Raw genomic sequence first — 25,135 nt, 5'->3', positions numbered from 1 at the left:
GCAACTTCTAAGACACGCAGATGTCTTAGCAATTTACTCTCCTTCTCCTCTGTGAACACATATGTTATTTCCTCCATCGCAGAGCACATCCTGGGGGCCACCGCGAAATCTGCCTCGTAGCACGACTGCCTTGTGTAATGCTGGCACGTTTTTGGGGATGCTCAGGGTAGAGTGATGCCCTCCTTGCAAGTCAGCACTCGCTGTGCTGGAAGCGGCAGGTGGGGAAGCAGGCAGGGAAGGGACTTTTAGCCAAACCCAGCCTGCCAGTTTGCTTCCCGGCCCCCAGCACCGGCAGAAAGCATCCTCACTTGGGCTGGCGCTGGCTTGGGATTCGAGATTCGGGATTCAGAATTCCGGGTTCAGTAACAAGGACTGGAAGGGAAGAGATCTCCTCCAAAACCCACCAGCAGAAAGCAGCAGCAGTTGCCTAAAAAGCAAAGCTGGGAGGGGATGCTGGGGGGGGCAGCCTGCCCCGTCCCCTGCCCGCAGCTCTGCCCGCCGGCAGCTGCCCCCTCCGCGCCGGTCGCCATCCCCGCTCCGCTCCCGGCGCCGCGCCACAGACGTATTAATTAATCACTTTCCTCCGCAGCCCCGAATACACCCGTATCCCCCCTCTCCGCTCTCCCACCCGGGAAGCCCCTCCGCGCAGCGAGCGCCGCACCGGGATGGGATGGGATGGGATGGGGGGGCGCTGGCGGACCCCGCTCCTCCCCGGTCGCCCCTGCGGTCTCGTCCCGGAGCATCCCTCCCGGGGAGCCCGACGGCGCGTCCCGGTCCCGCCCGGAGGGGCGGGTGGGAGCCCGCCGGCGGGACCGGGACGCGGCGCCGGGAGCCGCTGATGCACGGCGGGGGGGAGAGGGGGGTGTCACGGCGCCGGGGGGTGTGTGGGTGTGGGTGTGTGTGTGTCACGGCGCCGGGGGGTGTGTGTGTGTGTCACGGCGCCGGGAGGGGGGGGGGGGGGGTGTGTGTCACGGCGCCGGGGGGGGGCGGCCCGCCCCCGCCCGGTGGCGGCGGCCGGCGGTGCGCGGCGCGGCGCGGCGCGGCCGCCCGGCGGCGCGGCGCTGCTGCCCGGCTCGGCGGGGCGGCCGGCGTCGGGGGCCGCTCTCTGCCGCCTTCCCGCGCCCTCTCCTCGCTCCCGCAGATCTCGCGAGAGCGGCCGGCTGGTGGCCGCGGGGGCTGTTGCAGCAGCGGCGGCGGCGGCGGCGGCGGCGGCGGGCGGAGCGGCGGCGGGCGGCGGCCGGGGGCGGCCGAGGAGGAGGAGGAGGAGGCGGCGGCGGCGGCGGAGGCGGCGCGGGCGGCGGCGCGGGGGGGGCGCCGGGCGAGAAGCGGCGGCGGCGGCCGAGGCCGAGCGGCGGCGGCGGCGGCGGCGGCGGCGGGCGGCGGCATCATGGCGGACAGAGACAGCGGCAGCGAGCAGGGCGGCGGCGGCGGGGGCGCGGCGGGCGCCGGGGGGCCGGGCTCGGGCGGCGGCGGCGGCGGCGGCGGCGGCCCGGGCGGCGGCCTGCAGCACGAGACGCAGGAGCTGGCCTCCAAGCGGGTGGACATCCAGAACAAGCGCTTCTACCTGGACGTCAAGCAGAACGCCAAGGGCCGCTTCCTCAAGATCGCCGAGGTGGGGGCGGGCGGCAACAAGAGCCGCCTGACCCTCTCCATGTCGGTGGCCGTCGAGTTCCGCGACTACCTGGGCGACTTCATCGAGCACTACGCCCAGCTGGGGCCCAGCCAGCCCCCCGAGCTGGCGCAGGCGGCCGACGAGCCCCGGCGGGCGCTCAAGAGCGAGTTCCTGGTGCGGGAGAACCGCAAGTACTACATGGATCTGAAGGAGAACCAGCGCGGGCGCTTCCTCCGCGTCCGCCAGACCGTCAACCGCGGCCCGGGGCTGGGCTCCACGCAGGGCCAGACCATCGCCCTGCCGGCCCAGGGCCTGATCGAGTTCCGCGACGCCCTGGCCAAGCTCATCGACGACTACGGGGTGGAGGAGGAGCCGGCCGAGCTGCCCGAGGGCACCTCCTTGACTGTGGACAACAAGCGCTTCTTCTTCGACGTGGGCTCCAACAAGTACGGCGTCTTCATGCGGGTGAGCGAGGTGAAGCCCACCTACCGCAACTCCATCACCGTCCCCTACAAGGTCTGGGCCAAGTTCGGCCACACCTTCTGCAAGTACTCGGACGAGATGAAGAAGATCCAGGAGAAGCAGCGGGACAAGCGCGCCGCCGCCGCCGCCGCCGCCCCCCCCGCGGGCGCCGGGGCCGAGCCGCCCCCCGAGGCCGAGGCCGCCGCCGCCGCCGCCGCCGCCGGGCCGCCCGGCGCCCTGCTGCAGGCCGAGGAGCCCGAGGAGGACTGACCGCCCGCCCCCCCGGGACGCGGACTGGCCCCGCCGCCGGCGGGAGGGCGGGCGGGCGGCGGGGCGGGGGGGCGGCGGCGAGGAGCCCTCCCCGCTGCCCGGCGCCCCCCCCGGCCGCGCCGCCCGCCCGGCGCCCCCCGCCGCCCGGCAGCAGCGCCTCCGACCCGCCACCCATCGCTGGATGTTCCTCCACTTTACCCACCGTATCAAACAGTAAGCAGCTGCTAAAACAAAACAAAACAAAAAAAAAACAAAACACACAGAAAAAAAAAAGTCAAAAAAAAGTAATAACATTATATATGAACTGTGTTTCCTACTTGATTAAAAATATAAAGAACTGAGTGTTTATTTCCCTAATTAACCGAGAACTTTTGTACACGTTTAAGCTATTATTATTAAAAGTGTTTGCAAAAATGGTCAAGATTATAATATTGCTGAATTATATAAAAAAAAAGTCCTTTTCATGTTGAGCTAACATTTGACTTTAGCACAAAAAAAAAGAGATATTTTAGAACACGTAAAATAATATTTTTAGTTTTTTCTTCTCATTTTGTTACCAAATTTCGAACCTTACATGGAGGTTACTATAGTATATTTGACACCCTATATACCTGTGATTAGAGATGTGTATATATATATGAGGGCTAGGCATGCTGTGTGTCTGAGCTTTGTCTAAATGTTATGCAGAAGTTTGTAGAGTTAAAAGGTACGTAGGTTTAATTCATGCAAGGTAAACAATAAGTGCTCTCTTTTATACAATATGCATTGCATCTGGACCTTAAACATATAAAAATGGTCAGTGAAACTTCTGTGAACATGAAGAAAAATTATTAAAAAAGGCATTTAAATGAAATTTGCTAACTTGTGATTTTTACGTTTGAACCAAAGTTATTCAAATAGTAAAAAAAAAAAAAAAAAAGAAAAGAGGAAAAGGAAAAAAAAAGAGAGAGAGAGAGAGAGAGAAAGAAAAGTAAAGAATTTCCTCCCGTAATATTTTTTTCTGCACCTGTTTGGTTTACAACTGAGTAGGCGTATTGTCATTATTGTGTATATGAGATGTACTTGTATTGTTCATAATATATTTTTTTTATTCTGTGTACCTAAAGTACTTAACCTGACGTGCAGCGGTTTCCAGTCAACCTGGTTTTGGACAGCAGGTAGCGAGTCTTTCCGTGTCGCCACTGGCGCTAGCACTGTCTCCTAAACTCGTGAGAGGTCCGAACCTATGCTTTGATCCTTGCCAGTGCCGTTAACTTCTGTAGGCCTGTTAGAAATCAGTGCGACGTAATTGCAGAGTAATCCTACTGAGCCATGGGGTTCGGAGTTTCGTTTAAAAGTGAAAGCCAAGCCGGTGTGTGTCTGTAACGGATTTCCATGTAGCTGTGGTGCTAGTTATTAGTGGCTACATACCTGGCGAGCCTAGCCGTGCCCTTCCCTCCCCGTCCCAGCCTCCTCGCCGGTGCGCGTGCTCGCGGGCTCTGGTCGAAGCCTAGGGTAGGGAAATGCAGATTTGTCAGAACACTAATCTGTCCAGGTGTGTTCTCCAAATTGAAATCGTTTGTAATAATAAGAAGAATAATAATAGACTTTTACAGGTTGTTTTTGTTGGTTTGGTTTTTTTTTTCTTTTAAAAAAAGTTGGTGTGCTTTTAATTGACTAACTTCTTGCTGCTGTATAGTAAAATATTAATATATTTTTATCATTAAACTGCTGCATGACTATCATCGTTATGAGTGAAGAGAAAACGTTATAAAAAAAAAAAAGATGCCTTAAACAGTGAAAACAAAACTTTTCTTTTCTTTTCTTTTCTTGGCCGGAATTCAGTAGACAGCATTTCAGAGAAACTAGGATCTTGTTCCACTCGGAAGTTTTTTTGGGATGCAATCATTTTTCTTAATGCTTTTGGCAAAGTTAGCCGTCTGGTAGACCTAGCTGCTGCGCGTAGAAGGCACCACCTGTGCGAGCAGGAGCTGCCTGCGCTTCTTTACTGATGGTCGAGGATGGAGTTTCGGAAGGGTGGGGAAAAAAAAAAAAAAAGCTTGTTTTAAAGAATTTTATTTCCCGTTGTCTTTTTATTCCCATTTGAAATTATAATTCCCTTTTTTTTTGAGATGTACTGTAAGTGTCAAAACAAGCTGTTTCCATTGTACCATGCATTCTTTCCCTTTGAAGAAGTTTGCTGTTAGTGTTCACAGAAAGTTAAATACGAGATGCCGGTAGTGAGGTGTTTCTGTTTCTTTTAAACAATCACTGGAAATGTTTAAAATTGCTTTAATGTGCACTTTCCTATTTCCCAGTAGTAAAATAAGCTTTCGGAGTGCGTAATGTGACATTTGAAATGGTTCTCAATTGCATGTAAACATTTGTCTGATAACCTGCTTTTGAATTGGAGGGTCTGGATGGGCAGTTCCATCGATTATTGTACTTCAACTGTGATGTGTGCGGGACTGCATTCTCCATGCTGCTAGACGTAGTTAGGAAATTAATTGCTTTGGTTTTGCTACTTGATTGATTGTCTCGGTCCTGCTGTTCACTCCCCTCCCAAAAGTTGTCGCGCTGCCGACGGACGTGGTCCGGCGCTCGTAGTTCCACGCTGCTGCGTCGTGTTCCCAGCAATAAGTAGCGGGAGGCGATGAGAGCACGGCGGAGTGGCCCTCCGTACCCTCCCGGCTCCTGGGAGCATCGCTAACGAGGCAGGCTGCTCCCCGCGGTCTTCCTCACCCGCGCCGCCCGGATCCTGCCCGGGATCCGGCTGACCCGCGAAGCGCACGGGCTGCGTGGTTCCGGTCAAACCAGTACAGCCTGTAACAGCCCACTGGCAGTTTTGTGAACAGTGTCCGAGAACTCGTGGTCAGTTTTTGTCTGGTTTTGGGTTTCTTCTCTGCGTTGTTTCGTTGTTTTTTGGGTGTTTTTTTTTTCTTCTTTTAACGCACGTTATGCATGTTCTAGGACTTGATGAATGATGGTAATGAAAGACAAAAATGACTGTAAAGGTTCGTGGGATTTCGCTTCTGGTTTTGTTTATGTTTTGATTTATTTTTTTGCTCTTTTTTTTTTTTTTCCCGGAGGTGCTCGGTACTTTACCAAGGCTCTGATATCTCAGTATTTAAAACAAAGTACAGAAAACCCTGTTTAATGTTAGAAGAAGAAAGGTATATTTGACCATATGTGTTGTTTTAAAAAAAGACAGTATGCTCAAATGTGCCAAGCTATCTAATTCCTGAGAAGTATGCCTTATATTTTCCTTGATGATATGCTTTTAAATGTCTTGTAGAATAGGTCCAAGAGCATGATAAAAACTACTTTATAATGACTACGTGCAAGAAAACTTGAAATGCATTGCAATACTGACATTATTTCATTTTTAAGTTAAAGGGACACTGTCAAGTAATTTACCATTGAAACACAACCACCCTTTAAGTGGTTTTATGCTAACGGAGAAACGTCCTCCAAATTCAAAGTCCTTATTACTATTTTTTTTTGGTTTTTTTTTTTTTTTTAAAAAAAAAAGTAAAATTGCTCTGTGGCTGAGAAGTTAAATAAAAAAGAAAAAAAAACAGAACCAGAACGAGCCGCCGTTGATTCCTGCCTCTTTTTCGTGGTCCCGCTTGCGGTGCGCTGCGAGGGGCAGCCCTCCCGCTGCCCGGGAGCAGGAGGGGACTGGCCGGACCAGACCTGGCCTTGGCTCCGAGGCCGGTGGTGGCGGCAAGGGTCAGGGCTTCGCCGGGCAGGAGCCGCGGGGCAGCCGTGCCGGTGGGCACAGCCTCAGCTCTGGGGTGCGGGCAGGACGCTGAGCTTCCAGCGAGGCGTACCCGTATGCGGTGGAGAGCTTTTTTGGAAAATTCAATTTTAAAAAAAAGGAAAAAGAAAAAAAAAAAAAAAAAACACGAAACCAAAAAAACTACTCGACAGTGTCACTTTCTTGCGTATCCCTTGCAGGGGTTGAAATGTGCTCGGTGTAGCGCTCGCTGAGGAGCGGTTCGCAACCTGTAACTTGACTGTTGTAAAGCGCAGGGGGCTGCCCGGTGCGGGCAGCGGGTGCGAGGCAGAGACGGTCCGTGGAGCGAGGCAGAAAGCTGCCGGTGATTTTAACCCCTGCTCAGAGCCGACCGATAACTTCTTTTTTTGGGGGGAGCAATTACTTTGTTGCCTTTAAAAATAGCACTGTAACCACCTTTTTTTACGATTAGCTGTAGTATAATCTTTGTCCCTTCAAACTATGCAAGCTATGAAATGTAAATTAGGGATCAGTTAAAGATAGTTGATTATATTCAATCAGATGGCATTCATGCACTAACTGGAGTATATACAGATAAAGCTATTAGAGTGACTTGTATGCTAACAGCAAGATATAACATACCTACCTATTCTAAAAAAATGACTATTAATATTGTATAACAGGACTGTGGGGGTTGGGAGGGGATGTTATCTCTTACCTTCTTAAAAGGGGATTTAAGATTTTTATAACTGTTTTTTCCATCAAACTTTAATATTTTTGTCAAATTTTTAGGTATTTAATTTGTAAAATAGATTTTACTTTGTACTGGCGTACAGAAAATAGGGGTTGATTTAAACTTTTTTGAAGCCAAGTGATCAAGTACATTTGTAATAAAAAGTCAATGGATCTATATCAGTCGTACTCACTGTTTTCATTTCTTGTACGTTCTAATGCAGTGGCGCTGTATGTCTCCCAAGGAAAAAAAATTGGGGAGGTGGGTGGAAGGAGAAGGCAAAAATGTCAGCATTGATGCCGCAAATTGATGCGTACGCAAGTGGCCCGTGGTCAGTGGAGATTTGGTAGATATGCATTTTTACTAAAAACACGGTGCACTTTTTCAAGAAGGGTTTATGAAAACCTGATGTTTTTGGCATGTCTTCACTTCACGCTTCCACCTTGGTGCCCGTAAACTCTAAAGCCGCCCTTTGGGAATCACGCTTCCCTGGCACTTAAGAAAAACAAAACCAAACAAAGCAAAACTCTGATACCTTCTAAGGTGGTGAACTACGGCACTTTATGTTTTTGCACCCACACACTTTGTCTCCCTTCCTCAAAGGTCTGCCACTTTCTTCTTTTCTCTAAGTTCAACAGGTTAAGGTGTGTTTTTTTTTAATTTTGTTTAAGTAAAATTACCGAGTGTTTTGGATTGAAGACTTCAGCAGATCCACCAAGTTTGGATCCAACACCTTGCAGAGTACTGACATAATTATTTTTTGTTTGCTTGTCTGCTTTAAACCCAGACCTCCTATTTCCCTTTCCAGGGCATATACCAAATCTGATTGACTTGTCTGTGGCAGAAGTTGTGGGAGCTAGAAGTGGAGAATCCTGACATTAATGTACAAGAATGCTAAAACAGGTTTACATTTCGGGGACTCTCATGAAACATGAAAACTCAAAGTATAACTAGAACCAACCAATTTCCTGGGTTTTGCTAGTCCAAAGGGTAGAAAACAAGTCTCTCTTAGGTGAGTTGGAAAGAAGGCAGTGAAAGCAAATGCTTCCACGGCTGTGCAATTTGCTCATTCAAAAACCTGCTGCTCTTACTGGCTTGGATTGCTTTTTGAGAGGTAGGGCTGTGCCTAAAGTGCTGGAGAGTTTCTCTGTTAAAATGACACCGTCAAGAAGATTTTATTTTTTGATCACGAATTTAAAATCCACGTTTGCACCTTTTTTTTTCTTTTTTCTTTTTTTTTTTCCTTTCTTTTTTTTTTTGTCTTTGATTTTCGTCAGGCTTGCCCAAACTTTCCTTTTATTTTCTTACTATCCTCCTCTGCTGGCTGCCTGCTCCTTGTTAACTCAGCTTGTGTAATTGAAGGGTCACTGTTCGTGTCGGTGTTGGGACTATGTGGAAGAAGAGTACACCATAGTTTTAAGTTCTCGTGCTGGGCTTTGTACTTTTTGCACATGCACTTCTCTCCCTAAAAGTTTTACTCTTCTTGGCTTTCTTCTATAATGCGTGCAGATAGGTGAAAGGATCTGAGTTTTTGGTAGCAGAACAGAGATGCGGGCTGCATGCAAAGTGTTGTCAAAATGTTTTGACAAAACCGACAAGGTAAACAAGCAAGTTCCATTTTTATTCTTGATTCCTTCTGCTGTTGCCATCTCCTGTGCCACTTGCAACAATGAAAGATAATTTCAGCCCAGAGCTTTTTTTCAAGCCTGTGGTTCCTTTTACTCCGCTCACTTGCACATGATTTAGCTCGCTGGCACCGCAAAATGTTGTGCGTGGGTTGCGAGCGTGGCAAGGAGGTACGTATATATAGTTTAAAGCTAGTTAAGGTTAATCTAAATGGACTTTCAAAATGATAACCTTTTCTAAAAGCCTGTTTTAACCAGAGCCTAATCTTTGGCCTGAAGTTCATGGCTTTTTTTTTTTTCCTCTTAAGTGGGATCTCTCGTGTTGAAATTACTGAGGGTGATGGTCTGATGGCATAGGAAGGATGCTCCTTTCTGGTGGCAGCAGAAGTTCCTCTGCCAGAGCCGGGCTGCCTGCTCTGCTCCCATCAGCGATGCTGCCTCCCATTCGTGCTAGGCAGTCTTGGGTCTGCTCTGGGAGTTTCTCTTAGCCTCCTGTCCTTCTTTTTTACCTTCTACCTTTTCAAAGCATTTCGGTTCCTGATGGGACTGTGTTTTAGCCGCACTACAGTGTGGGGGAAAGTCAGCCTACACAGGGGTCTGCAACGCATCCCACTTCTTGCAGAATACAAGTAGGCTACAAGGCTTTACTGGGCCGTGCATTGCTTGTCATTAATGCAGGTCTGACCAGCTGTAGATAGCAGAGAGAAGTAAATGCCAAATCATCCATTTTTAGGGGTTCACAGTTACTTCTGCAACGTTATACTGGATATTTTATTGCAATTTGGATGGCGTAAAAGTTGCTGCTGGAGAAGTACACTGGAAGGGAAAGGACGAGCAGGTTTGCGTTCGGACCTGCGCTCCTGCAGGGAGGTATGGTGCCGTTGTCGCTAATGAAGACGTTTCCTGAGCCGGTGGACTCGGGCAGGTACCAGGCCGGGTGAAAAGAGTTTGTCCTGGGGGAGAAGCTCCCAGCAGTCACAGCAGAGGAGATGTTGTCCATCTGGAGGGTGGGAAAAGCCTTTCAGAGCAAGGCGGGAGGGGTGGGCTGGCAGAGGTGGACGGCCGAGTTGCGCCTTGGCCACCATTCGAGTGCTTCAGCACCTGAACTGGTGTTCAGGATGGAGGGTAGGTGATGCCACTTGTGGAGAAGCACCCAAGAGCCAGATGACAGCATCTCTGGCAGACCGTTTGCTGCAGACAACTCAGGGGTGTCGGGCAGCTGATCCCAGGGGAGCACGGAGTGGCGGGTGCGTGGGACTGAACTCCCCAGCTGGGGTAGCTCTGCTGGTCCCATCTCTACAATTTGGTGTCTGTACGTGGCTGAGGCCAGACGTGCAGTCATGGGTTTTGGGAGGGTCAGAGCATGTTACGCCTGCCTCTGTGCAAGTAGTAAACAGTTGTGTAGCCTGTTTGAGGCAAAATGTCACAGAAGAGGGAGAGTTTAATTCATACAGCGAGGAATGAAGCATGTTTTCAGGGAAAAATGTCAGCTGGAGATTAAGTGAGAAAAGATAAAGATAGAGGACTTCTGGCCCCGCTGTCTCTCTTTTGAGTGTTGACTGATTAAAACAAGACAGAGCGAATGGCTGAATATCCCCGAACAATGCTTCACTGTCCCTCTGGGGATCGATACCGCTGGTGCTCCTTCGCCTGGAGAGGGGATCTGGTCCTGAGCCTTTTGCTCTGGAAGGCAGCATGTCCAGCCAAGATGGAGCCCTGCTCAGGCTGGCTGTAGGTTTTGCCTACGTGTGGGTATTGTCTCATTTTGGGTGACCAGGACCCCGCGCCGGACATCCCCGGGGCCATGGCAGTGTCTGCGGTAGCTTTGCAGCTCGGATCGGGTGTACACTTCTGCAGCGAAGTGCTCTGCTGTCCCTGCATAACATACCTTGGTTTTATTGTGGAGCAGTCTCAGAGCACATGACCTGATTCGTTTGGGGTTTAACTGAGCCAAAAGATGAGTTCTACCAACTGGTTGGCATTAGGGCCGTCAGACCAAGCTAAAGCTCATGGGGGAGTAAAATCCCTGAAACACGGATAACGTGACCGTTGGGTCCTGAGCAGTGACTCCTTTGCTGTCGAACTTGGCTCTGTCTGTAATGATTGCTCGTGTAGACGTAGCCCTAGATAAAACAGGAGACTGCCTGTGTAGATGGTTGGCCATTTTTGCACCTCGTTGTCTTGAGGCTCAGGTTCACGACACGCGGTGTACTTCTGCTCCTTTCTGGATCAGCCATCAGCTGGGAGAGCGCTTGCTTTGAATGGGCATCTTCTGGATCTCCCCAGCACATAACTCGGTCTTAATTCAGATAATTCTTTGGCTTTGCTGGTCATCAGTTGGTTTGCTGTCCATCCTGACGTTAGCTTTGCAAAAATACACACCTTAGCCTTTTCTTAGGCTTAGGCCACGTAGGAGGCTGAAGTGAAAAGAGGACTAGCTGCAACGCTGACAGAGGGAGTTTGTGCTGAGCATTCCTGGCTGTGGCGCAGAAGGGTTTTTTTCTTGAAACACTATCTTGAAATATGCGGGAAGCAAAGAAAAGCTTCATTCTTTCTGTCGCAGATCAGAGAGGTGAGGGGTGTGGAGTTACATCTGCAGCACGGAAGGATGTGCCCCTCTTGACTAGTGAGACCTTGGAGGGAGGCGGCTGTTGTGGGAGCTGATCTACTGCGTGCTGCCGGGAAGCCCAAGTGCATGCCTTGGAGAGATTCAGACAGCTTTTCAGGGAAAAACCTCTACACATTGCAATGTCATCCTGGTCAGCATGTTGATTTCTACGGAGAGCTGCTCGTAAAGGTGGTTTGCAAACAGCATCTGAATCCCCATGACCATGTTGACCCCAGCGGGTCTGGATTTTGTGCTGGACATGGTGCAGAGACCATGCAGCAGCCCCCATGGGTGACTGTCTTGGTGCAAGAGATCGTGTTCTCGCTGATGCACATCAGTGGTTTTGACTGTGAGGTGGCACTGTCATGCTTGTGGGAAGGTCTGGGAGCTGAGCCTGGGATCTCAGAGACATCTCATCATCCCACTGGACCGATGTGCAGGTGCTGTAAGGTGGGCCAGCACAGGCACAGGGGGCTTCGGGGCTGGCATGTGAGGACATGTGAGCTGCAGGGTCTCTGCTGCTCCAGCGTGTTTTCAGCTCCTCTGTGTCATCAGCTGTGCTGTTGTGGCCAGTGCTGAGATGAAGCTGCAGGCTTCATACGGCAGCTGGAGGAGGCTAAGTCTCTATAAGGTACATGCCTGGGTAATTTATATTCCTGGCAGTTGAGGGTGGAGAAAATAAGCGGTGGCGTTTTTTTCCGTTGTTGGTGAATGTCTTGATGTGCAACTTGAGCTCAAAGCACCAGGTGCTCCTCATATCTGCTCTGCCCTCCAGCTGGTATGTTAGCCCTGGTCAAAGAGCGGGGTGGGTTTTGTTCTTCTAACTCAGGGTAGAAAGGCATGCTGTCACGTGCCAGCGTGCAGGACAGTGTTTGTGCATCTTGGGCAGGACCTGTCTGGATAGGACATCTCAGAGCAGTGCTGTCATTTGAAGGTTAGCCACATTGGTTTGAGTGCCTTTCTCTCCCCCTGGTTGGGCTTGCTGTAGTGTCTCACTAGCGAACAAGTTTTATTTCTCTGTGTTCTGTCCTGGTTGCACAATAGTTTGTGAGTCCAGTGCAAGCTGCTGGCTTTATTGCCTGTAGTCTCCTGAGGTTTGGAACTTGCTTTTCCTGGGCTTGCCTTTTGCTCGGGCATTTAGTATGGGCAGAGGAGCTCAAAGCAGCAGCTCCTTGGGAGCATGGATCAGCATGCCGGCGTCAGCTGGTCCAGACTCCTCAAGACTCACCTGGGGGTCAAGAGGTGGGTGCTGGGTCTTCAAGGGCCAGCTCTTCTGTGCCAGTCCAGCAGAAGCACGTCCAGCTGTCTCACTTCTAGGCAAACTGTGAAGGCTTGCTGATCTGTCAATACTTCAAGAAATGCCGGGGCTAGGAAGCATGGATAAAGGATTTTGTGAAATCTGGTATTTAAACCTCCCACTCAAGTGATGCTGAGGAGAGCTGGCAATGTAGCATTGGCTTATCAGGAGCTGTGTGGGCAGGTCAACTTAAGAAAAATGTTGTTTGAGCAGCACCAGAAGTGAAGAAAAGAAGCCAGTGTCTTGTCAGGTACAGAGTTATAAATGGGGTCAAAATTTCTTTTTATTAAAGAGATTATTTTATTTAAATAATAAATGATGGTAGGATCACTGTTGCGAGGGGCTGCTGAAGGGCAACCAGGCAGGTCTCTGAGCAAAATAGGGACTAGAGGCTTTGAATTATTTTCTGGCATTAATAATTCTGAACTAAGCACTGCAAATTCATGCAATTGTCATCTCTGCTTTCATGCATGCAAACAGTTTGGTTTGTGGATAGGTCTTTTGACAGTGCTGTGTTCAGAGGCTCATTTGATCTTTAAAAAAAAAAAAAGTTGGGTTCTGAGCTGCAACTGTCAATAAAAGTCCTGGTAAATGAATCCTTGCAGGCTTCTGCAAGGCCATATGTAACTTATCTTGTCCAATGAAAGTCTCTAATTGGTGGTTTAAAGTAATTAAAAGAAGAATCCATTAACAGTCAGTCTATTTTTAGTTTAAAGATGGACTTATATGGTCATAAAGTAAAAATCCTAGCTTAATTATGGGAATTGAAGAACATTGGCTTAATTGCACTAGGAACTGCACACACGAGTGCAGAGAGGACACACTTTACAAGTTATTATCTTCTGATAAAATACTATACAGTGCAACAAGTGGAGGCACTCCAAGCTCCAGAAAATGTCTTGAGGCCAAAGTTGCTGAGCTGGTGGAGAAGAGATGGCATCAAATCATGTGCAGATGGTCATGGTCTATCCTCGCCTCAGCACTGGCTGCCTTGCCTTTTATTTGTGGAAACTTGACTTGCAACTGGATAGGATTAAAGGGGCGATTTATAATTTAATACTAAAGCCTTGGTTGAGGGGTTGTTCTCTATGCTGGAGATGCCTCCAGAAGCTGGGGAAGTAGCTCTGGGAGGTTTGGATGGCAGAGGATTTGATCATGGGAAATCACAGGCTTTGCTCCCGATGCTTAGGAGATCCATCTGACGAGTTGCCTGTTGAGTGGAGAAGTAGATCCTGGAAGATACCAGAGTGCTTGGGGCAAGCCTGAGGCTATTATCCTTGAAGCTGAGATACTTGGGAAGCTAAATTTGCGTGCCTGGGAAGAAGACAGAATTTAGGACATCGCGGTCCCTCTTCCTGAAGTCTTAATGCGAGCCTGGGAAAATGGTAGAAAGGGTATGATAAGTAGGTGAAGTTAGGAGTCATGATTTCGCAGCATGGGCTGGTTTCCACTTCAGCCAAAGTGTCCCTAGACTGATGGCACAGAAAGTGGACAGGGTTTTGGATGGATGGACTGAACGCAGTGCTGGTAGAAGGCTGAGGCTGTCAGGGCTTGGGCGAAGGCACTGAATGGGAGTGTTGGGAGCAAAAACCTGTGCCTGTTTCTCCTGGAGGGCAAGGGGCGACTTTTCAGCACAGGATCTGAGGAGGTTGAGAGCAGAGTTGTGTACGTGGGAGGAGCAACCAGCTGTGGGGCTGTAGATTGGGATAAGAAACGGGCATGTGGTCCAAACAAGAAAAATGCCTGTATACCAGTATGGAAACATGAAACAAAAATAGTTGTTGTAGACTGCTCAGCGGTGTAAAAAGACCTTGGCATAGCTGGTCTGATTGAAAGCTGCTGGGGGGAGTGATGAAAATCAGTAAGATACTGCAATATCTGCCATCAAGGTATACCGAATAGGTGTGCTAGGTCATAAAGGTGTGAAGGAACACTAGATCTAAAAAGTTGCCGTAAAATCTGAGAGGAAATTGGAGTAGTGACGACCACACAGCCAAATTTATGTTGGATATAAATCCTGTATTTTAATGACACAGAGGTATTAGGAAATTTTCTATTCCAGACAAGAAGGTGGTTATGGATTTCATGGGGCTTGGGAGAAAACCAGGCTCACGTGTCTTCATAAACCTGTAAGAAGAAGTAAATTCAATTATGTCCATGCTATCTGGCTGGATTGTTTGGGAAGGAGCTGGCTAACATTTAGGTGAACAAACATATTGATTTACTTAAAGGATCATTTCTTGTCACAGCCTGGTATAGAGTTAGCCTTGATTTAGGACTAAAACGTAAGAACTGGTTCAAGATATAATTACCGTTGAGTCATTAAATAGCAGTGACCACAGTACAATTACAGGTTCAGCATCCTCAGGGGTGGAAGGTGCTGGACTAAAAATGAGTCTTGTGTTATAAAATACTGTGGGGGAGAAGATCAGAACAATGAAGTCCTTAGACTTGTCAAAGCAGCCCCACGATACCTGGGAAGGTTACTGATGTCCAGGTTAGGTAGGCAGAGGTCTGTCATGAAGGAGCTTCAGAGCTGAAGTGGAAATCAGTTACAAAGTAAAATAGTTACAAAGTTATGAAGTAAAATAGTTATAAAGGAAGGGACTTCTGGAGTCCAGCAAGACTCCATCAAAAGACAGATGTCCAACTCTTGCGAAGTAGACTGAAAGAGCCATGCTGTACGGCACGTAACCCATGATCTGGAAATGAAGCAGTTTAGGAGGGGCTTTGAAGAGCTGGGGGCCTGAGGGAGCAAGTGCTATCCCGAGTATATCAGAGAGAAGACTGGGGAGAAAATCTGAGCATGTGGGACTGAAGACACACTGAATTCTCTGCACTACTTCATACTACTTAAGTGACTTCTCCCTGTCATGCTGGAGCACAGGGCATGTTTGAGAGCCTACCTAATGTCACCTAGTCCTTTTGGATGGTAAAGATAAGGAGCCTCCCTCTGAAACTCAAGTATTTGAGGTTGAGATGCTGGAGCAAAGTAGTAAGTTCAAGTGGAAGAGCAACAGATGTACCTAGCAGTTTTAAAAGAGCTTGAGACTGAAACGCTAAGTTACTAGCAAAAATAGGGCTGTTAAAAAATAGCTTAGTACTCTCCATGACTAGATAACATCCTAATGTTGGATTATTATTTTTTAATTAAAGTATTAAACGGTGCACTGGGAATTGCAGATCAGCAACCCTGAACTCTGGTTTGAGAAGGAGAAACAGAAGCGCTGTAACTCTTCAGTATGTGATAGGTTGAAAGCAACATACTTTCTGCAAAGAAAAAGGGTTGGACCAGGTGGTCTTTGAAGGTCCCTTACAACCCAAACCATTTTGTGATTCTATGATTGGTCTTGTTTTCTGGGTAATCTACCAGAATCTTTGAACATGTTGACTAACAGCAGCAGATGGAGTGTCAACTGATTTTTATTTGGGTGTTTTAAAAGGTTTCTATCAAGGCCTTCCAAGAAGATATTAAAAAATTATGCTTGTAATGAGAAGTGAAATATCATGGAGTCCGTCTTTGGTTGCAGCCGTTGTTGATCACTTAGGCAGCACAAGGTAGACTCTAGTTGGAGATGGTGATGGAAGGCTTCCAGGTCTGTGTCCTGAGTAGATCTTTGGCCTCTGAGCAAATGAGTTTCCTCTGGAAAACACCGATTTGTTAAAACCAAAGTTGCCAGGTGGAGAAGGGTTGATTTTCATTGAACTTTTCTGGTGAGCACATTGAGATCCAGGCTGCAAAGTCTGGTTGACCAAAGAGGAGAAACAAGTCCAGAATACTGGGTATCATGGCATCTAGATTTCTCCTGTGATGTGACACCCCCATTTCAAATTCCTACCCTGAGCTTGACTTGCAGGTCTGCCAGATCCCAGAGCATGCCTCAGCAACTAATGTTGCGGATATGTTCTGGTTTCTTTTGTTTTTACCAAGGAAAAGCTAAAAGGTTTTGGTTTTGACAATGGGCAGAAAGGGAAGGAGCAGGGAGAGAGGTCTGGTCAACATTTTCCGGGTCTTGTCTAGCTCTGTTCTTGAGGGAGGGTTGTCCGTGTCTGTGTGCACGCACGTGCAGACCTGTGTTAACCTCTCTTCCCAAGAGACCTAGGAGGACCCATAGCTAACTGACGTGAGCTAGAGCAACCCTTTGCTGCTCTAGCTTAGTTTTAGGCTTCTTAAAAGTCTAGAAGTCATGGCAAATACCCTTGCTTCTCCCACCTTACCTTCTTCAGTAGGTGGTGGTACCAAAGAGTAAGTGCTTCGATAAGTCATTGGATTTTGCAATAGGAGCAGGTTAACTGCAAGCATCTCGAGGCTTTTGGTTAGAGTTAGTGTTTAAATATAAGAATTGACCTGGAAAATTCAGAAGGACATGATAAGGTCTGGTACTGTGAGCAAGCGGGGGGGGGGGGGGGGGCATGACCCTGGGAAATTCAAGGCAACAGGCAAGGGAAAAAAAAAGCAATTTTCAATGCTCCAACAATATTGCTAGGCTTTAAGTGATTTGCTCATTCAGGAAGAAGAATATCTGATTCTGGGTAGCAAAAGCAAATGAAGTGATGGTGTATAGACTGCCGTAGAAAATAACTGCATATTACAGATTTAGGCGCTAAGGTCTGAGAGGCTGCTGTGCGTGAACTCTCCTGTAACACAGTTCATTAACGCCCACGGTGTCCCTCTGCTGTTTTCCCTTGGTAATCTGGTGGTTGTCACTGGCACAACCTTTGTCCCCTCCCCCTAGAAATACTAATTTCATTAGATTGCTCACTTCTAGTTAAATTATACCAGCTGACTTTGAAGTACTTAATATAAAAATGTCGTGGTATGCTTGCATGATAGCTATTTGATGTAAGAAAAAAAATCTCTTGTGCTCTCTCTTTAGGAATTTGGGCTTTGAGTTTCATTGGGGAGTGTTGTATGTACCCAACTGCACGGGAACAGGCCCATCTCTTTTTAAAAATGTATTTCACATCTGAGATTAGAAACATTCTAGAAGACAAATCAGAAGATAAAGTTGTCTGTTACAGGCTCAGATGATAATAGCAACTTGTGCTAAAAGCTGTCCGTCCACATAGAAAACTGCACGGCTGCTTCTGTTTTAACTGCTGTCAAAGGTCTGGCATTTTGGTAATAATATTTTTTTCTAAATGTACTGAGTATACTTGCCTTTAAATCCTGTTAGGTACAGATAATTATCATTGGTATTCTGTAAATTAGCTCTATACTAGCATTCACATTGGACTAGGCTTAATATTGTAAGTGTCAAAGATGACTTGAAAAAGGAAAGTTAATTTATACCCTTTTAATGCGGTTCTACCCTGTATAGGGGGTTGTTTGTAGAAGTACCAGGAGTGTTACAACTGTCTTCCCCCTTTTACTTGCTGTGATTCTCTGCAGGAGAACATACAGATTTAAATCTATTTTTCCATCCTTTAGAGACACTGAGGTATTATCACGGTGAGGTCCATGGAAATACCGAGATAAACCAGGCCATAACACAGAGATAATGCATCTTTTCCATTTTTTTTTTTCTTCTGCTGTCCGTCAGGCCTCTGAGCTTTTTTATTTTAAATGTGTAAAAGTTAAATTGTTTCAGTAAAAATCACTTCCCTCATCTGTCCGGTGCGACATCCTCTAATACCATAGGTCTGTTCAGGCTGAATTACATGTGGTCTTCCAGAAAAGGTAGACGGGACTGAAATTACTAATGCCAAAAGTTGCCCAAGACAAAGGAGGGAAATCCTTGTTTTCAAGACAAAACCCATCCAGACCCTTTTCAGACCCCCCGCAGCACACTACAAGGGTATAAATACCTCTTTTTCTTTTCCAGGTGATCTTTAAGGCCAGGTAGCAGCGGGCAGGGTCAGTCTGTCCGGGCGGACAGGACGGGGGTCCTGCCCTGCGGATTTGCCCTGCTTTGGCATCACACCCGACGGTTTTTAGGCTGGGCTTTTGTCCTCTGAGCAGAGCTCAGGCCCGGCACAGCCAGCCCCGGGGCTGGCCAGTGCCGTTTGGCATCCGCGCTGTTTTGCGCTCCTTGCATCTTCACGGGTACGAGACCCCCGGCATCTCCACGGGTGATGCTGCCCGCACATCGCCCAGCCGCTTGGTGTGCATTTAGGGAGCTACGTGTGGTTGGCTTTCACCGTGTCCTCAATTTTGATCCCCAGGGCAGAAAAATTAGGACTTTCTCAGTTAAAGAAAAAACAAAAAGTGAAGCAAAATCTCTGGAGAGTGGTGTTTCCCCGCGGTAGTGACAGCTGTTCACCACCCGCTTCTGTTCAGCCATGACCCCTGGTTCAGTTCTGCTGGGTTTTTAGCCATCTTGACCTCATGTTTGCAAATATTATTGGTAATATAATGCTCTATGTACAAATGTCTGTGTGGCTCATGTGTATGTTTCTGTGGTTCAAGTCAGCCACAGACTTCTGGAATTTCATTGTACTTTGGTTAAATGTTGGACCTTTAACTCTTCTACTGTATGGCTTCTTGATTTCTCTTGTCCAATGTGGACCAACTCTATTTTTGGAAATAAATAAGCATGTAAATAAAATGAATGGGTTTATGCCACTTACAAGAAAATGCTTTATTTAAAATATACACTCAGTCTTGTATATTTTATGGTATCTCAGGGAGCGGATGAGGCTCAGGCACCAGCAGCCTTGGTGATCAGATACCATATTATGTACAAATTCATTTCCAAGTAGTTTCGGAAGAAGACTTTCCATTCCCTGAGCCAAACCCCTGTAGGACCAGCCTTGCGGAGGGTGGGGGGCGGGGGTGATCCAGAAAGAAACGGGTAGTTTAAGGGGAGTAAAGGAAAGAAACACGACTTTCCTCTCAACACAAGGCTTCTGGTTTGAGGTGTCCGGGTGCCAAAGATGCCGCTGAGTGTAGGGATGCCACGGGGCAGTTCTCAGCTCCTGCCCAGGAGCACATGGAGATCAGGAGCACAATGACTCTTTTTTTTTTTTAACTTATCCGTATAAACCAATATTTACCAGTAATCCTGTGTTTCTGTTTTTGTTTTTTGGCAGACTTTTACCAGTAAATATCGGTTTATTCCTGAAACCAGAAGCCCTAAACATACCTTTGTTTATAAGGTCAGTTGTCATTTTGTCTCTCTCGTTCCCCGCTCCCCCCCAGTACAAACCGGCAGGTGATTGAAAGGTACCGAGTTTTCTTTCTAGTTTTCCTGCTCTGCATCTCTGGGAACTGGAGCCCGCAGGACCTAGAGCCTTCTGTTGGTAATGTAGACCCGAGTTTACAAATTATTCTTTTACCGTTTTAAAGCCTGCTTTTAAGGACAGAGGTGTTCCTGGCTGCCCACTATGGGAACTGGTAGGAACCCCTGCAAATGCATAAATTGCTTGACCTCTCCAAAGCCAACGGGTAGGTCCCTCACAAGCATCTTCAGGCTTGGGGCTGAGAAAATAATTTATCCAAAAATATTCACTAAAAATGCCATTTCTGTTTTACAGTGAGCAGGACTGGGGGAGGGAAGGGCGGGAAAGGAACTTGAAAATTATTTTCTCCCCCCCCCATTTTTTTCTAATTTGCTGCTAGAAAGCAAGTGTGACATGGGGAGGAGGGAGAGAATTTGAATGTTGCCCTTCCTAAATTTGCTGTAAACTCTTCCTCCAAGGCTAGGAGAAAGGGCAAGTAAAAGGTCTGATCCTTAAAAGGACATTGCTAGGTGTCTGGGACCCCAAAAGCAGCTGGCGCTTTTTAATGACGGGAATCGCTTTAGGTCATTTTTTCAGAGTTTTGGTTTATACCAAGACAAATTGACTTGGGAGTGTTGAAGCCTCCTTTTTTTTTCCGCAAGTGTTTGCGACCCAAACACAACAGCATTATGCTAATACTCAAGAAACAGAGAAGCTGGTGAGGAATAGAAAATGAGTTGACTGCACAGTCCCAGCCAATTTTTTTCTCCCAAGCAAACAAAAAGAAAAAAAAAAAACCAAACCAGAAAAACCAACCCAGCCCCAACACCCAAAAAACGCAACCTCCCAAAAAAGCAAGCCAAAGAGGATCTCAAATGCCTAGCCTGGTTTTATTGTACATGGTTGGCAAGAGCTTTTTTGGCATAGCTGCAACCTAACTATGTCCCTTTAAGGAGCACCAGCAGCTAATTTCCTCCTAATGAACCCAAAAGCTGAGGTTTTTGCAGTTTTTGAAGTGCAGATCGAAGCTCCTGCAGCCTTAGTTGGAGTCCAGAATGAGGGGAGCCCTTCCAGCTGTGCACTTTGAGCTGAAAACTACCTTTCCTCCCCTTTTGCAGCCTGGGTGGTTCTGATTGCTGGCAGTTCTGTAATACAACTTTAATCTGAGCAATTGAGGCTGGTCCTACATTATCTTCAGACGTCTTGCGGAGGACTCCTGTTACCAGTTTGGTACTCAAAAGCTACACCCCACCATCAGAAGTCACTTACTTTTTTTTCAAAGGCAGTGATAGATTACCCTCTCTAGTGCTAATGGAAAAATGATAATTGCAATGCAACTTTCTAATAAATTGTTCATATATTCATAATTCCGTTGCAATCCCAAATTGGAGAAGAGATCTGTTAAAGGTATATATTAGTCTAGATTTTTTCTTATTGTAAATACTGTAATTTTATAATACTGTCAATATTTTATTAACTTAGAAATATTTAACAGAGTTTAATCTATGGTAGTTGATTTATTTATAGGTTTATGTTGCAGCCAATATTGCATTACATTCTAATGTAAGATTAACTTTCAGCGTGTAAACATTGATTTAATATACCATTGGAAAGATTAAGAGAGAAAACTCTCGCTCTTAATCTGTAATATTTATCCCCCAATTCCCAGTTTGGAATTATTTAACGAAATATTAGGAGGTTTCAAGAGCTCATGAATCTAACAACTGCTGGATTTGAAAACTTGAATTTTGAAATGTACCTGGCTCTTTCACCCTGTGAACAAGTTTGCTTCAATATCTAATCTATATAGTACGGAAGTCTTTATTTTGAGCAAAGGGACACTGTCAGATAATTTTAGATTCTTGTTTTGGGCGGGGGGGAGGGGGAGGCGGGGAGCAAAACTCACCCCCAGTGCATGCGTGTTAATACCTTTTTAATCTCAAGGGGAAAAAATCCGTTGTTCATTTGGGAATTTGGCTGGAAACATTCCCGCAGCAGTTTGCATCTGTGCAGCCGGGGCTCGGGGTGGAAATCCAGCCACTACGAGGAGTCTCTCCAGTCCCGGCGAGAGGCGAGATGCCTGGCGGTGCTGCCATGGTCCTGCCATCCCTGGCACCGACTGCAGTCGGAGCTCGGTGAGATGGGTGAAAGTGCACAAGGTCTAAAACTTGCCAATTTTTGACCAAAGTTTTTGCTTTTTTTTTTTTAAATTACTCTCTCTCTCTTTTAGCCTGATGGTGTCCCTTTAACAGCATAAAGATGTTCACGTTCTCTGAAAAACCTTTAGAAATTATTTTCTTTTTAAGGCAGGGGAGAATTGGTCTGTAATATGTTTGCAACGTAACTTGCATAAAAATACCAAAAATATATCAAGGGTTTTCACAGGAGTTGGTATTTTTTGAGTGTAAAAGTTAATCTTTATTAGAGATGTGCCAATCTATACTGCTTTATTGTAGTGTTGTTACACTTAGGCATTTCAGTTAACTTACGAATATATACTGTAACAGTATACTTTGTACAGATTTATTTAAAATTTATTTGAAAACTGAAATAAAGTAGGCAGAAAATAAAGATATTTATTTTTCATTTGACTATGTAAGAAGGTATCATTCTTTTGGTTTTAGTGCACTGGTGTACCAAGCCTCAGAACCACTGCTTTCTCCAGCTCATAGGATGCTTTTCCGAGACTGTGGATACGTGTTTGTGTACTGCTGTGTTGATAAGTAAATGCCAACGATGGAGTTCGTTGCTTTTATACATCCCAAAGAGAAGTTCTCCACCGTTCATTTTCTGTTTTCTGACTGAAAAGGCGTGTGTTTGTGAACAGTGTTCACGCAAGTTCTGCCATCCCACTCTCACATCAGCTTATACCAATGCCAGGATGGGAGGATTTGCCTGCGTACCTTCCCCAAAACACCCCGGTCCGCAGTGGCATCGTCAGGGAGCAGTTCAAATGTGTGTCCTTTGGGCTTTGTGTAAAGCAAACGCAGAACAAGAAAAATCGAGATGTTAAATCCATTAGAAAACAAATTCCTTATTGTACAGTAGTATGGAGATCTCTAGTCAACCTGCCATTAATAATAGATTCTTATTTTTTGAATGATCTATTTAAAAGAACAGCAAGCATTGTATTTGCTAGTAAATCTGAAGTGTTTACATGGAATTACTAAATAAATTATTTGATCTAAGATGGCTCTCATCAGTGCTGATTTTTAATGCTGGAAATTAATTTTGGCAGCTGCTTTTTTAGTTCGTGCTGTTCTTTAAAATCTTCCAAAGCAGATTTTTTCAATGCATCCTTGTGTTTTAAATTAGGTTCTGAGGAAGACGCAAAGCATGCCTCTCCCTGCAAGATCTGACAGGAGTGCTAGCTAATGTTTTCCAACCCCCTCCATGTCGCCCCTTCATGTCCCAAACAACTGATTACATTGCTGAGACAGAGCAGGATGCTCTGAACTGAAAGCCCTGCGGCAAATGGTACTGCTTAGCTTCAGTTTTCACCGCTCTGAGTCCTGATGCATGTGTATATATAATTTATTTTTTTTAGCAGAAAGCATTGGGATAGAAGTAAAATGCCATCCTTCAAGGTAACGAGTTGTCAAACAGTTCCAGCATGGCTCGGTCCTGCTTTCTGCTGTTACAAGGCTGCTGGAAAGCCCCATGTTCCCGGCCCCATGACCCTACTCAAGGCCCTTGGGTCCGCGAGCAGTCGCGAGAAGCTGAAGCGGACAAGTGCTTTGGATCATCATCGAGGCTGAAGGTGAATTCGGGGGGCTTCGACCCCCTCCGAACAGCAGAGGACTGGGGCTGCTCTCTGACATGGGGAAGCTGGCTTCTGTGGCTCCTGGGGTGGAGGATGGAGTAGGTGATGCCTTGCCTTGGGGCTCCTGTCCGGCGTGGAGTGGGGTTGGCAGGATTTCTGGCTGCAGGTGGAAAGCGGCAGGAGTGCAGTTAGTGAGAGGCTGGATGGAGAAATCCATGTAAAAGGACCAGGCAAGAATAGCAGGCAGTCGTTGCAAATGCAGAGTCTGGCCACACTGTGTCCCCCTCTAAGCACTGCATACGTTTGTTCTTTCTTAGGCATTCAAAACTGGGAAAAAAATGAAACTATAAATAATGCAATCTATCCTTGCATTTCTCATTTCCCAGGCTTTCTTGTACAGCATGCTAAGTCACCTAATGTTTAGTTTAATGCTCTCAATGCTAGATCCCTGGTTAGAAAACCCATCAAACACTTACATTATGCACTATTTGAAAATTTTTTTGGACATGGATTTCACACTTCATATTCAGGGCAGGATTCCCGTCCTCCCCAAGTGTGCTCACACCACAGCAATGCTGCTGGCTGCCTCGCGCTTGCGGGAGCCGTGACTCAGCTGGGGAGTGGTGAGCCCAGACCCTGCTCCACGCACACAACCAGTGTCTCCCCCACCCACCCACTCACCCTTCCCAGTCCTCTTGCTCTTGCTGGTTTGGAAAGGTCCAAGATTTCCATCCCCTGGCCCCGCAGTGCAGTCCCAGCTCTCCCCAAACCTTTCACCCCCAGCTGCTCACCGATCCCAACACTGCACCCTGCACTGCTTCCATCGGAAATAATTCTGCTCTCCGCTTATTATGAATAGTGTATTTACATGCATCTTTTTCTCACAGGAGAGCTAGCACATGGTTATGGGTAGTATATTCCTAGTAATTTGCTTTCTAGGTTGGGGGAAGTTGAGCACACTGGTAAAATGGCTACATTTATCTGAGTAACATCAGGAAACTTAATTGGGACAGATGTTTCTCCAAGCTGATACCTACCAGCCCTGGCCAATGGTTGGTGCTTCAGAAGAAGTTGGAAACAGCTGCTCTGCACCTTGCTGAGCCATGCAAAGCCCTTATTTTGGAAGAAAATATTTCCTCATTAGCTTCATTTCCCACCCCCACCCCTACCCTACTCTCTTTTTAACATGAGGCATTGCAAACATAGCTCAGGAAATGATTCAACCCGCTGCTGAGCCTCGCAGCTCTAACAATGTTTTAATACAGAGGCTGGGAGAGAACAAGGTAGATAGCCCAACCTGCTCCAGAGATGTGCCTGCAGCTCCAATCCCGCAGCCTCTGGTGGCTCCTCTTCTCATTTTAATGGTTAAAACAAAAACAAAACTGAAACATTGGACAAAAACAATGATCACAAACTTGTGTTTTTAGTAAATGCTTGCATTTGTTTGTAACTGATGGGGCAACACTCCAATGAGATATGGAGCATCTTGAACTGGCTTTGCCTCACATGATGGCTTCCAACCAAAGCCATGCTGGCTTGTTTGGCATTGCAGAGAACCCACTGTCTTTTCTGGAAATGAGCTAAAGTAGGTTATTCAAGAAGAAAGAAGTGCCACAGTGTGGCGTTTTCTGACATAGGAAACCAGAGCGGGTACTTTTGCTGTCACCACCACTGCTCACGTGGAAAGGTGATTGGAAAGCCAACTGATAGCTTCCCAGTACTGCCAGATAGGTGTTTGGAGTAGACACTGCTCTTGAGTTCAAGAAGTGCATCATTGCAATGAGGAGGCATAGACATGAACTTGATCCATGTCCAAACAGCTTACCCAGCAGAGCATGGTAACTGTAAAGCCATAACTTGAATTATTTCACCCCAGATTTGTTTCT

General features: G+C 46.9%; 1 protein-coding gene across 11 annotated transcripts; it reads left to right on the top strand.

Annotated features, from left to right (window-relative positions):
- Positions 1–1,178: 1,178 nt before the first annotated feature.
- PURA (purine rich element binding protein A) lies at positions 1,179–22,674 on the top strand. Of its 11 annotated transcripts, none has more exons than XM_069772699.1 (4): positions 1,179–2,557; positions 19,358–19,423; positions 19,614–19,712; positions 20,605–22,674. In XM_069772699.1, the coding sequence occupies exon 1, from the start codon at positions 1,388–1,390 to the stop codon at positions 2,342–2,344; it is 957 nt and encodes a 318-aa protein (XP_069628800.1). In that variant the 5' UTR covers positions 1,179–1,387; the 3' UTR covers positions 2,345–2,557; positions 19,358–19,423; positions 19,614–19,712; positions 20,605–22,674. The 11 variants fall into 11 exon arrangements, with proteins under 11 accessions (XP_069628800.1, XP_069628801.1, XP_069628793.1 ...); XM_069772700.1 differs by lacking the exon at positions 19,614–19,712 and adding an exon at positions 19,511–19,567 and having other exon boundaries at positions 22,111–22,674; XM_069772692.1 differs by lacking the exon at positions 19,614–19,712 and adding an exon at positions 19,511–19,567.
- Positions 22,675–25,135: the final 2,461 nt, after the last annotated feature.

The sequence above is a fragment of the Haliaeetus albicilla genome, chromosome 27, assembly GCF_947461875.1.
Source record: "Haliaeetus albicilla chromosome 27, bHalAlb1.1, whole genome shotgun sequence".
Lineage (NCBI taxonomy): Eukaryota > Metazoa > Chordata > Aves > Accipitriformes > Accipitridae > Haliaeetus > Haliaeetus albicilla.
This window is presented reverse-complemented; position numbering and strand designations above follow the sequence as displayed.